The 14,285-nt window shown below is 39.3% G+C and overlaps 1 protein-coding gene across 16 annotated transcripts in view; it reads left to right on the plus strand.

Moving 5' to 3' along the window:
* Positions 1–14,285, plus strand: part of COLEC10 (collectin subfamily member 10) — a 484,235-nt gene that overhangs the window by 434,329 nt on the left and 35,621 nt on the right. For 6 of the 16 annotated variants that reach the window (XM_081505288.1, XM_081505285.1, XM_081505284.1 and 3 more), the window contains one exon: positions 5,499–5,574. The exons of 9 other annotated variants lie outside the window; for them this stretch is intronic. In XM_081505288.1, the coding sequence (XP_081361414.1) occupies positions 5,499–5,574 (76 nt within the window). Of the gene's footprint in view, positions 1–5,426; positions 5,575–14,285 lie in introns of those variants that run through there. One more of the 16 variants, XM_081505280.1, reaches the window with a different exon arrangement.

A 14,285-nucleotide genomic window follows, 5' to 3' on the forward strand; every position in this document is an offset into this window, starting at 1 on the left:
CAATATTATAATATTAGAAAGTTTCAGTTCCCAAAAATAGGGCATTGATTGACTAAATCACATTTTATATATAAAATGTGTGATGAATAATTGGAACTAATTCAAATTTTGATATGATAGTCTATACATTAATAAGGAAAGATATTATATGCACTGGTGAGTTTTTTAAAAAAATGTTGGAAAGAAGCAGGAATAGGGCATTCAAGGAAAAATACTAAGGACTGTTGCTTTAAACTGTTACCAGTGGATCTCTGTATATAGATGTAATGAATGCATTTTCATTGTGTGCCAGGCAGTGCTTAAAAAAATGAAAGAAGTGAAATAGATTTAGAATAGTCTAAATAGCTTAAAGAACACCTATTTTCAAAGAATCATAGAATTCAGAAAGTACATTAAATATCAAGTCCACACTCACTTTATATGCCTTGTGGCAATTGCAGTTGAGTGATTTGCTCTGTGTCATACATCTGGTTATGACAGATGTGAAATTTGAGGCTTCTAACGTCATTCTATTAATTCCATTTTCCTATCACAGTTAACTTGACAAATGCATCCACTTTGGACATTTTAAGCATGTATGAAAATGAATGCACTTTCAAAGCTTGAGAATATTCAACTTTATGAAATCCAAATAACATTTTAAAGCAGGAATTTTTAGACATAATTTGTATTTGAATTTCTTTTGTCCCCTTTTCAATGGGGACTATTTCAATAGGGACTATTAGGGTTCTCCAGAGAAACAGAACCAACAGGATATATCTTTATCTATCTATATCTTATCTGTATCTTTGTGTTTATATCTATATCTGTCTGTATACATCTGTATTGTTGTTGTTGTTGTTTTAGTCGCTAAGTCCAACTCTTTGAGATGCCATGGACTGTAGCCTGCCAAGCTCCTCTGTACATGGAATTTCCCCAGACCATTTCCTTCTTCAGGGGATCTTCCCAACACAAGGGCTGAACCCATGTCTCCTGCTTGGCAGATGGATTCTTTACCATTGAGCCACCTGGGAAGCCCGTATACATCAGTTCAGTTCAGTCACTCAGTTGTGTCCAACTCTCTGTGACACCATGGACTGCAGCACGCCAGGCCTCCCTGTCCATTACCAACTCCCGGAGTTTACTCAAACTCATGTCCATTGAGTTAGTGATACCATCCAACCATCTCATCCTCTGTTGTCCCCTTCTCCTCCAGCCTTCAATTTCTCCGAGCATCAGGGTCTCTTCAAATGAGTCAGTTCTTCACATCAGGTGGCCAAAGTATTGGGGTTTCAGCTTCAACATCAGTCCTTCCAATGAATATTCAGGGATGATTTCCTTTAGGATGGACTGGTTGTATCTCCTTGCAGTCCAAAGGACTCGCAAGAGTCTTCTCCAACACCACAGTTCAAAACATCAATTCTTTGGCGCTTGGCTTTCTTTATAGTCAAACTCTCACATCTGTACATGACTACTGGAAAAACCATAGCTTTGACTAGATGGACCTTTGTTGGCAAAGTAATGTCTCTGCTTTCTAATATGCTGTCTAGGTTGGTCATAACTTTTCTTCCAAGGAGTGTCTTTTAATTTGATGGCTGCAGTCACCATCTGCAGTGATTTTGGACTCCCCCCCAAAATAAAGTCTCTCACTGTTTCCACTGTTTCCCCATCTATTTGCCATGAAGTGATGGAACCAGATGCCATGATCTTAGTTTTCTGAATGTTGAGTATTAAGCCAAATTTTTCACTCTCCTCTTTCACTTTCATCAAGAGGCTCTTTAGTTCTTCTTCACTTTCTGCCATAAGGGTGGTGTCATCTGCATATCTGAAGTTATTGATATTTCTCCTGGCATTCTTGATTCCAGCTTGTGCTTCATCCAGCCCAGTGTTTCTCATGATGTACTCTGCATATAAGTTAAATAAGCAGGGTGACAATATACAGCCTTGATGTACTCCTTTCCCTATTTGGAATCAGTCTGTTGTTCCATGTCCAGTTCTAACTGTTGCTTCCTGACCTGCATACAGATTTCTCAGGAGGCAGGTCAGGTGGTCTGGTATTCCCATCTCTTTCAGAATTTTCCACAATTTGTTGTGATCCACATAGTCAAAGGATTTGGCATAGTCAATAAAGCAGAAGTAGATGTTTTTCTGGAACTCTCTTGCATTTTTGATGATCCAACTGATGTTGGCAATTTTATCTCTGGTTCCTCTGCCTTTTCTTGAAAATCTGGAAGTTCACGGTTCACATACTGTTGAAGCCTGGCTTGGGGAATTTTGAGCATTACTTTACTAGAGTGTGATATGAGTGCAATTGTGCTGTAGTTTGAGTGTTCTTTGGCATTGCCTTTCTTTGGGACTGGAATGAAAACTGACCTTTTCCAGTCCTGTGGCCACTGCTGAGTTTTCCAGATTTGCTGGCATATTGAGTGCAGAACTTTCACAGCATCATCTTTTAGGATTTGAAATAGCTCGAGTGGAATTCCATCACCTCCACTAGCTTTGTTCATAGTGATGCTTCCTAAGGCCCACTTGACTTCACATTCCAGGATGTCTGGCGCTAGGTGAGTGATCACACCATCGTGATTATATGATCATGAAGATCTTTTTTGTACAGTTCTTCTGTGTATTCTTGCCACCTCTTCTTAATATCTTCTGCTTCTGTTAGGTCCATATCATTTCTGTCCTTTATTGTGCCCATCTTTGCATGAAATGTTCCCTTGGTATCTCTAATTTTCTTGAAGAGATCTCTAGTCTTTCCCATTCTATTGTTTTCCTCTGTTTCTTTGCACCGATCAGTGAGGAAGGCTTTCTTATCTCTCTTTGCTATTCTTCGGAATTCTGCATTCAGATGAGTATATCTTTCCTTTTCTCCTTTGCCTTTCGCTTCTCTTCTTTTCCCAGCTGTTTGTAAGGCCTCCTCAAACAGCCATTTTGCTTTTTGCATTTCTTTTTCTTGGGGATAATCTTGCTCCCTGACTCCTGTACAATATCTTGAACCTCTGTCCATAGTTCTTCAGGCACTCTGTCTATCAGATCTAATCCCTTGAATCTATTTCTCACTTCTACTGTATAATCATAAGGGTCATACCTGAATGGTCTAGTGGTTTTCCCTACTTTCTTCCATTTAAGTCTGAATTTTGCAATAAGGAGTTCATTATCTGAGACACAGTCAACTCCCGGTCTTGTTTTTGCTCTCTGTATAGAGCTTTCCATCTTTGGCTGCAAAGAATATAATCAATCTGATTTTGGTATTGACCATCTGGTGATGTCCATGTGTAGAGTCTTCTCTTGTGTTGTTGGAAGAAGGTGTTTGCTATGACCAACGTGTTCTCTTGGCAAAACTCTGTTAGCCTTTTCCCTGCTTCATTCTGTACATTCTTCAGCGTATACTTCTGTATATGCCTATATCTACAGATATGCATATCTATCCCTCAAGAAAGAGATCTATTAGATGGAACTGGCTGACATGATTGTGGGGGATGAGAGGTCTCATGATCTGCCATTTGCAAGCTGGAGACCCGGGAAAGCTAATGGCATAGCTTCAGGCTAAGCCCAAAGACCTTGAGAATCAAGGAAGACAGTGATATAGATACCTGTCCCAGTCCAAAGGCCCTAGAACCAGCATAAATGATGCTGAAAGTTCTAGTCCAAGTGAAGGACAACACCAGTCCCAGTTCCAGCACTCAGGCATAGAGCAAATTCTTCCTTTCTCTGTCTTTTTGTTGTCCTCAGGCACTCAAAGAATTGGATGAGAGCCCCTCTTTTGGGGAGACCAAGCTGCTTTACCAGTTCAAATGCTAAGCTCACCTAGAAACATTCTCACAGACATGCCCAGAAAAAGTGTATAGCCAAGGGTCTGGCCCCCACGATCCAGTCAAGTTGACTCCTAAAAGCAACCATCACAGAGGCCTTGGGAAAACTGCTTAACTTTTCTGAGCCTCGGGTACTTTGCCTGCAAAACGAGGGAATTACTATCTATTCCACAGGGCTATCTTCAGGTTTAAAGAAAATAAGCAAGTTAAGAGACCAAGGCTATCTTTGCACATAATGACTATTCAAACAATGCCAGTTCCTTTCCCTCCCTTTCCCTGTATGACTTATGAAAAGATAAGTCTAGTCATACTACTAGTCTGTTGTTATGGGTTGAATTGAGTCTCCTCAGGCCAAAAAAAAAAATCCTGCCCACAGGACCTCATACTGTTGTAGCGCCTCTACCAAGGGCTCTGAGAGAGCCTGGAACTGGTCCTTTCCTCGTGTCTTCAGAAGAGACATGCTTTGCCACTGCCTTGAACTCAGATTTCTAGCCTCCAGAATTGTTGTTTAGTCACTCAGTCGTATCTAATTCTTTGTGACCGCATGGACTGCAACCCATCAGGCTCCTATGTCCATCAGATCTCCCAGGCAAGAATACTGGAGTGGGTTGCCATTTCCTTCTTTTAATAAAATGGTCATGTTGTACGCTCATGCATTTGTATGCACTATGATTTGGCAACCCTTAACACATCATTGACTCAGTGGTAAAGAATCTGCCTGCCAATGCAGGAGACAGAAGTTTGATCCCCGAGTCGGGAAGATCCTCTGGAGAAGGAAATGGCAACTCACTCCAGTATTCTTTCCTGGGAAGTCCCATGGACAGAGGATCCTGGTGGGCTACAGTCCATGGGGTCACGAAAGTGTCAGACATGACTTAGCTACTAAACAACAATATGTCATTAGTCAATTGATGTCCCTTCCCCTTTTGGCCACATCTTTTAAACAAAGCTTTGTCCGCATTTCAGAGTATTTCTTTAAGACAGTGTACCAGAAGGCCAGTTACTAGGGCAAAGGCTATATGTATTTTTAACATTCTTGATACTTCTTGCCTAATTGCTTTGCTGTAAGTGGTGTTCTTTCCTTTGGGGTTAAACCCCAAGACAATTCTTTGTAGCAAGAGAAGGAAATAAGCTCATGGAGAGCAGTAAGATTATTAGTGTTCAACTGCCACCAGAAGCAGGTGATGAATATTTCCTTGTTAAAAAGCTCAAAGCCATGCACAATGATTATATAATATGTAGGTAATTCACAAAATCTCTGGCCAAGTCTTTCTGGAACCCCAACATTTAAGTGCAATTTGGGCATTAAATTATCCATTCATGTACTAAGCCAAAGGTATATCTGTTCTATTCTCTGGGGTGTTTCTACTGACCTGCACACTTGAGTGTTTAGTTCAGAGATAATTTTCAATAAACTCTTGTCACTTGAAAGTAAACAGTCTGGAAAATGTACGGCTCATTTGGAACAGTGAGAAAATAAACAACCTAGGATATGCTTCCTTCCTGTCTTTACAGCCCTTTTTGGAATGTGTGTTCCAGATATTTCCCTTTCTTCCCCAAAGAAGAAGTTTTCATTAAAAATCGAACTGTTTATTTGGCACTTTGGGGCAGCCCTTTTTTGAGGAAACCACAGCAATGGGTGGCTTTGGAGCCCAAGTTCGAAGAAACCAGTTCATTCTCCTGGTGCTCTTTCTTTTGCAAATTCAGAGTCTGGGTCTGGACCTCGACAGTCGTCCTACAACTGAAGTCTGTGCCACACACACCATTTCACCAGGACCCAAAGGTGAGGAAAGAAAAAAAAGTGAAATTTTCCCATCTAATAAGTAAGCTCTCTTACTTCATCGCTCAGTGCCACTCTAGCTCCCGCTTTCTCTGCTCTCCTCCCTAGAGTCTGCTACTCTCCCCCCTAGAGTTCTACTTTCCTTCTATTTTAGGAAAATCAATGTCCTGGTACTTATTAAAAAATCTCCCTTGATGTTAAGTAAGGGAACTTGGGGAGGGAGTGGAAGCCTGGGACAGGGATGTGATAGAATTCACCAGGGACAGGGGGATATTCCGCCTTCCCTGCAGCTCCAGCGGGGACTCACAGAGTCGACTCTGACTGTCAGGAATCCTTCTGTTAATAACATCTCTATTCATGGACTGTTTTTACTCCAGCTGTTTTCTCATACTGATTCTGGTAAAGCTACTAGACAAAAGCTCAGTAAACTTTAATTCTTTCATACATTTCATAAATTAATGGACTCCTGGGTTCCAATGAAAAGGAAAAGATCCATCAAGAATTGGAGGTGGCAGTAAGAAAAAAAAAATGCCAAAAGAAAAACGGCATTGTCATCTCAGCATATTGCTTTTATTTCTTCCATGTCTTTTAAACTTGTGTCCCCTATTAATTATATTTTTCTACAGTCATAATCAAAGTGTGTGGTCCATTTTGAGCGGTGTGAAAAAATTACTTTAGTGAGACATGGACCTGTATGAAAATTTCTATTTTGTTTCTTTCTAGCTACATGCTCTTTGACAAAAGTTTTAACTCTCTGAACCTAAGCTCTTTTATCTTAGGGGTGGGAGAAAGTGTTATCATCCTCTCCATTCACCACAGAGGTAATGATTAAATAAAGTAATATTTGCAAAAAATATTTAATGTCTGGAACATAGTAGTTGCATAACAAACATCAGACATGTTTCCCCTTTTTCTTGTAGCCTGCCTTTTCCAAATAGCATTTATTGTAAATGTTGAAAGATCAGTATGTTTATAATTATACTACTATGTTCTTCAAAACCAAACAACCCCCTCCAAAAAAAATAAATAAATAAAAATAAAACAAATAAAGGATTGGAGGTGGTATAGAAATAAGCATTTCTTTATTTGCAAGAGGAGACTTTAGGTCCAAGAGCCTTCAGCAGAAGGATGATAGAATATTGGAATTTTTTTTTTTTTTCAAGTAGGCCAAGGTCCAAATGTGCTTCAAGCAACTGGTTGATAAAAAAAATGCTCCTGTTTTCTTGGTTTCAGCTCTGACTCTTTTGTTCTGAAAGTGGTCACTGCAGTACAGATTGGTGCTCCTTTGTTAGTAATTCATGCTATGTTTCTCCAGGCCAGAGGGTGGGAGAATTGCAGCTGCTTAAAATTTTAAGTTGAAAAAAAGGTCTTAAAAAAAAAACACAAAAAAACAGAAAAACATCACCCTGTGCTTGTCAGTGATTTAAATGTGTATTGCTTAAAGTGCTTTTTTCTTAATCAGTGAATTAATTTTCTCCTAAGATTGCAATCTAAGTTTTAACCTTTGATACCATAAAATAAATGCAAGGAAGAACAATGAGACCTTAGGGCTTCCAAATAATTTCTTGGGTGAATAAATGAATAATGCAAGGGTCAATGTTCAGAAAAGAAAGTTTCGATCAGAAACAAAGTATTTGCTTAAAACCATTACTGGACTTTTCACAGAATAGAGGAAACTTTGTATGATTCCAGGGTGTTCATGGAAAATGCTAGAAAAATTAAAATTTTTCTGACCCTTCAAATGGGAGAATCCATTTGAGAATAGAACTGTTAAGCAGTTTTCCTTATAGAGAAATTGCAACTTTCAAACTGGAGGAAGAATGGACAAAGTATTGTTAAAATAATGTTCAAAAGACAGTGTACCCCAATTCAATGATTCTAGTCATTTCAACTCAGCCAACATATATTGAATGTGCTAAGCACTATTTTATGTACAAGAGATGCATTAAATTATATATATATATTATATATAATATATTATATAATATATATATTATATATATATATATATATTATATAATATATATATGCTTTCCTGATGCCTCAGATGGTAAAGAATCTGCCTGCAATGCAGGAGACCCGGGTTCAATTCCTGGTTTGGGAGGATCCCTTGGAGAAGGGCATGGCAACCCACTCCAGTTGAATTCCATGGACAGAAGAGCCTGGTGGGCTACAGTCCATGGTATTACAAATAGTCAGTCACAGCTGAGCAACTAACACTTTACACTTTTCATATATATATATATATATATATATATATAAGTGCCACGAGCAACGAAACGGTAAATAATTTAGGAGGGAAAGCAGAGAGCAATTAATATGTGTTGGATACCAGCATAGTGTTCACATAAATCTTCCAACTCTCATTTTTTAATTTAACACAAAACTTTTCGCTTCCCATTAGCAACCCTCTTAAGATTCTAAACACTGGAAACCCCTTTAACTCTCTTCCTGAGTGTGTGTAGAAATTATGAGATGATTACAAGTGAGAATGTGACAGAAGGAAGAAGTGAGCGCTCCCAGGGAAGAAAGACTTGGGAAGGACTCCTTAAGAACCCCGGGTTCCAGAACTAAGTCTGTTATGGACTTGGTACAATTTCTTCTTCCCCTAGAGCCCAGGGACCTGGCATCAAATGGATCCCACGTTTCCTTCTTATTGAAGTGATTCCAAGATTCTGGAGCATACTGAATACCTACTAAGTCCCAGGCATCATGTACAATGCTAAAGGTTTCAAGCTAAGGAGAAACTTGTACCTATATTTCAAGCTGGTGTTAGATTAAAAACTCCTGGGGTCAGGACCCACGTAACTCAGTTTTTCTTTGCAAATTGCCTCTATGTGCACAACATGTATAGCATCAAGAGCCTACTCATCACTGCCCTCCCTCTGCTATGCCCTGTGCTAGACATTGTGGATACCTCCAAACACAAAAATGATTTTTGTCTTCCCTCAAGATATAGACTGCTATCCACCCTACCTCATCCTCTTATGAACGTGAGGATAGTCCTCCTCACCCCTGAATAAGGCAGATGTATATATTTATCTCTACAAAATGATAAAAAAGAAAGGTTGGATGGCTAAGTAAACATTTTAAAGTACTAGATTATTGCTCTTGTTCAAAATGTTTTTCCTAAAAGCAAGCTGGTCTGTTTTTCTTCATGGCTAATCATCTCAATACCATATTTGTCAGCACTGTGCTCAGAAACTTATAAATACTCTCAGAAACAGACAATAAAAGGAACTTTCCCTAGATTCATTTAGGAGACTTGGAATTAAATAAAAATATATAGAGTGGCAAACAGAAAACCGTTAATGCTAATCTGTCATATAGTATGTTCTCTAACAGAGACACCATTTTTTCTTGCACTATTTTTGACTTAGTGGAAAAAAGACATTGGATTGTACTTGCTTGATCTTCATTCAGGATGGTATCACATCTATCTATACTTTAGTTTCTTTATTTGCAAAATGAGCTTCATGACAGACCTGTTTTAAGAATAACATCAGATAATCAGTGTGAACCTTAAACTGTATCGGTGTCATGAATAGATACTTAACAAATCCTATTTGTCTTTCCTTCTTCTTCCTATTCGGCTAAGTCCATTGAATAGCAGTTTTGAGAATGAGTATTGCTCTGATTATAAAAAATTATTTGTTGAAAGCCATTTCTACTTTTCTTTCTACACCTTAAATTTATTATTTTATGCTTAGTAGAAAAACATTCTTTTTTCCCCCGTTAGTGGTTTCCTTAAACAATTTATGTGAAATTCTGACCTCTAGTGGTTTTACTTCAAAACAGCAATGACAAGAAATTTTAATAAAGGTTAAAAAAGAAACGTAAAACCACTAAGAAATATTTGGGTGATAAGTTAAGTCCTGACTGACTCTTTTTGACCCTGTGGACTGTAGTATACCAGGCTGTATACCAGGCTTCCCTGTCCTTCACTCTCTTGTTTAATTTTCACAGTTGTCCTGTGTGCCTGTGTTTAGTCGCTCAGTCGTCCGACTCTTGCGACCCCATAGACTGCAGCCTGCCAGGCTCCTCTGTCCATGGGTTTCCCCAGGCAAGAATACTGGAGTGAGTTGCCATTTCCTTCTCCAGGGGATCTTCTCAACCCAGGAATCGAACCTGGGTCTCCTGTATTGCAGGCAGACTCTTTACTGACTGAGCTATGAGGGAAGCCCTATAATTGCCCTACATGGTAGCAATTATTTTAAACCTAAGGATAAGCAAATACTCTCAATGAGGTCAAGTGGCGTTTCCAAGGTCTTCCACTTAGATGTTACAGTCATGCAATTTGAACTTGACCCCTGACCTTCTGGTCCATGGTCATTCCATGACATCTACTAGTTTCTATTAGAATAATGTTTGAAAATACAGCCCACTGACCCCTTTTTGATAAGAAATGAATAGGACACTGCCTCAGAACATGGAGTTTATGCAACCTCACAGCCCAGCATTGTACTGTACTACATGCTGAATGTGAAGACTCGCCTCTCTGATGATGAACTCCATCACTTCATTCGTCTGTTTAGAAATGATATTTAGAATGGTATTTTACCCTATTGCTTATTTTGGCTTTTAGTTTAGGAGGCTTTTCTTTCGATGACATTTGTGTGTGTGTGTGTGTATATGTAGACTCACAGGTCCTTTGAGATCCATCTGGCTTCTCCCAACTTCTCCCACCTCAAACTACTTGCCCACTTGTTGTTTGGTGCAGCCTTCCTTGCTTTGTCTCTCATTCCCAACCCAGGATCTTTGCACTTGATGTTCCTTTTGTCTGACCCAAACTTGCCCCAAATCTTCCCAAGGAGAGTTCCTTCTTCTCATTTCTGGTTTTAGCTCCAGTGCCATTTGCACTGTGGGGCCCTGCCTGAAGACCGCTGCACATCATAGTTTCCAAGACATTTTATTATTTTCACAGACTTATTGCTATTTACATAAATACTGTCAGTCCTAGAATGCAAGTTTCATGAAGGCAGAGACCCTAGAAGAATTCCTGACACATAGTGATGGCTCAATAAATATTTTTGATGTAATTGTTTTTTAGTTGCTAAGTCATTTTCAACTCATTTGCAACCCCTTGGACTGTAGCCTGTCAGGCTCCCCTGCCCATGGGATTTCCCAGGCAAGAATATTGGAGTGGGTTGCCGTTTCCTACTCCAGAGGATCTTCCTGATCCAGGGATTGAACCTGTGCCTCTTGCGTGTCTTCTGCATTGGCAGGCAGATTCTTTACCACTGAGTCTCTGGGACTTCCCTTTTGATGCAGTGAATGAACCCAGATTTTCCAAGATCCCCTGACAGTTCCTTGCAAATACTTTGCAGGGATATTCTGCAGATCCCCCCATAAGTTTTGCAATGCTTCAAAAAAACACAACTGCTCTCGGAAGGCGCTGTCATTTCGCCCCTTCAGTGCTTAAAGAACTTTCCCACCAGTGGTCACTGGTTTTTTGTAAGCACAGCAGTGCCCAGCTCCCCTGGTGCCCCTGTCTTGGCCTGGCCTGACCACTAACTCAATGACACTTCACTCAGTAAGGAAGGCTTCCCTTTGCTTCTGAGGACACTGTAGATTTACAAGTAATGATCATCACTCCACACTTGTGGCCTGTAATGAACTCATGCAGCCAAGAAAGGCTCTCTCCTCTTCAGTTTGATTGTAATGTCAATCTCAGTCATGGTGGTGGCAATGTCAATCTCAGTCATGGTGGTGGCAATAGTAATACTAGCACACATTGAATAGATGCTACTGGCCAGGCACTGCTTGAATGCTTTCCAGCAATTTTTGTTTTTTTCTGCATTGAAAATCTCGAGATGTGTATTTACAGAAAAATTACTAGGAATGATAAGAGAATTCAGCAGGATCACAGGATACAAGATCAACACACAAAAACCAATTACGTTTCTCTATATTAACAAACATCTGGAGCCTGAAATTAAAAACAGTAATATTTACAATCCTATGAAAGAAAATGTATGTATCTAAGAAAACACATATAAGAACATAGTTTATGCTGAAAAATGCAACATGCTAATGAAGGAAATTTAAAAAGACTTAAATGAATGGAGAGATAAATCATATTCATGAATTGGAAAACCAGGTAGTACAGATGTCACTTCTTCCCAGTTGATCCATAGGTTTAATCCAATTCCTGCCAAAAGCCCTGCAGAGTTTTTGAGGACATAGACAACATTATTCTAAAACTTGTGTGGAAAGGGCACGGACCTAAAACAGCCAAAACAATTATGAAAAAGAAGAGCTGGAGAGGAATCGCTATTACACCACTCTGGAAAATAGTTTGGAGGTTTCTTATAAAACTAAATATATACTTCCCATACAACTCTGAAGTTGCACTCCTGAGAGTTTATTTTCACATGAAAATCTGTTTGTGGTTGTTCATAGAAACTTTATTTGTAATAGCCCCAAACTAGAAACAGGCCACATGTCCTTCAGTGGGTGAAACTGTGGTGCATCCTTGCCCTGAAATGCTATGCAGCAATAAAAAGGAACAAATGATTCATATAACTGAATGGATTCATATAGCCTGAATGGATCTTAAGAAAATTACGCTGAGTGAAAAAATGCCAATCTCAAAAACTTACATACCGCATAATTCCCATTTATATAACTCTTGAACTAAAATTATAGAGATGGGAGAACAGACCGGCAGTTGCCACAGGCTGGAGATAATAGTGAGTGATGTAGTTATAAAGGGATTGCATGAAGGAGCCTTGTGGTGATGGAGCACTTCTATGTATCTGGTGTCATTAAATGAATCTATACATGGGATGAAATTGCATGGACGCTACACACAAATGAGTGCGTGTAAAACAGGAAATTCCGAATTAGCTCTGTGGAGTAAACCAGCCAGTTTCCTAGTTGTGATGATGTGCTATAGTTAAGTAAGCTGTTGCCATGGGGAAAATTGGGTGAAGAGTACATGGAACCTCTCTGTGCTTTTTTTTTTGTGGGGGGGAGCAACTCTTGTGAATCTATAATTATTTCAATATAAAAGTTAAAAAATACTTACTATTCTTTGCCTAAAGTGAAAGTGAAGTCACTCAGTCGTGTCCGACTCTTTGCAACCCCATGGACTGTAGCCTACCAGGCTCCTCCGTCCATGGGATTTTCCAGGCAAGAGTACTGGAGTGGGTTGCCATTTCCTTCTCCAGGTTTCCAGCAATTTTTAAGTTAAACTCTCTCCATAGACTTTGAGAGAGGAGACGTTATAATTCTCATTTGAGAGATGAAGAATCTGAGGGTCAGAACTATTAAGTCACTAGCCTAAGGTCACACAATTGGAAGGTGGTGGGTTGGAGCTCAGTTCAATCCCAATTGGACTCCACGTTCCAGTCATAGTGCTAAATCATCTAATCAGCTGGAGGGGTCCCAACCAGTGTTGATGACATCAGAGGATTTTACAGAGCAGGATGAAATATCTATTATACTTAAGTTGTGGCTAGAAAATCCTATCCATCCCTCTGGAACCCATGCATGGGTGGACGAGAGCACTAATCTCTGAGTGCCAGACGCTACAAGATCACATGGCTTTGCCAGTATGTACACCTCTTTCTTTGGGATAATTTCTTTCTCAGCAAACCCCTTACCTCTAGGATTTGGACTTCATCTGGCCACTCACTATTTTACTGAACATGGCCCTGGATCCCAGCAATTGACACACTTGAGTTATTTTTCAAGAGTGTTTTCAGTTTCCAAACAGATGGCCAGTATGCCCAGCAGTATCTGGGACACTTTCACACTCCAATTGGAAGTGTAACTACCTTTTAAAGTAACTGTACCTTTTAAAGTAATTCCAGATTACTTAATTTAACCCCTGTTATTTTCACATTTGTGAAAACTGAAACCCAGAGACATAAAGTAACTTGTTCTAGGTCACACAGCTGCTCATTGGTGGCAGAGCTAACAGTCATCTTCCAGATTCCCAACCAGTAAACATTGTTCCATTTCACCATGTTATATCATTGTCCTCACGTTTTGTCATCCTCATTAGGTGTGAAATGATCCTTCCCCTGGAGTTATAAATTAACATTAGAAAAGGAGGTCAATGTATAAACGTGGTACAGAATTGTTTTAGCTCGGTCACCTTGATACAGATTAAGCTGCTGAGTTCTTTGTGGTGACTTTATCAGAGAGGTTAAGCAAGTAGGTATTTTCCTAAAACCTTTATATTAATTGTATTAATTCACTAGAGTCTTTCATTAAGAGTGTTAATATGTATGCTATGCATGAGGACAGACCAAAATTTTAAATGGCTTGGCTTTTTCAACTTTATATTCCAGTATGTGGGTGTTCTGAACCATTTTTTCCCCTCTCCTTTTCCCTTTGAATAGATGTCAGGAAAACAGTTCAAGGTTAGGTCAGGACCGGAAGAATAAAACTTCAGTCAATCAAAGGGTGGACAAAGATGAGTCAGTAGGTAATGACAAAAAAAAAAATTGTTTCATTTAATAAAGTTTTATGCATGACCTATGCCATTTTTCCCCACAACTTGCTTACATAATAATTTGGCTATATATCAATCATTGCTAGGGACTGTAGTAATAGAAACTCACATGTTGATAAAGATCACACACTTTGAAGATAAAATATATGGTTTTGAATTTGAGCTCTGTCACTTATCTATCTGGAGTTCCCTGGTGGCTCAGTGGTAAAGAACCTGCCTGCCAATGCAGGAGACACAAATTTGATTGCTG

The sequence above is a fragment of the Giraffa tippelskirchi genome, chromosome 6 (genome assembly GCF_054371585.1).
Source record: "Giraffa tippelskirchi isolate mGirTip1 chromosome 6, T2T-mGirTip1v1.2.pri, whole genome shotgun sequence".
Taxonomy (NCBI): Eukaryota; Metazoa; Chordata; class Mammalia; order Artiodactyla; family Giraffidae; genus Giraffa; species Giraffa tippelskirchi.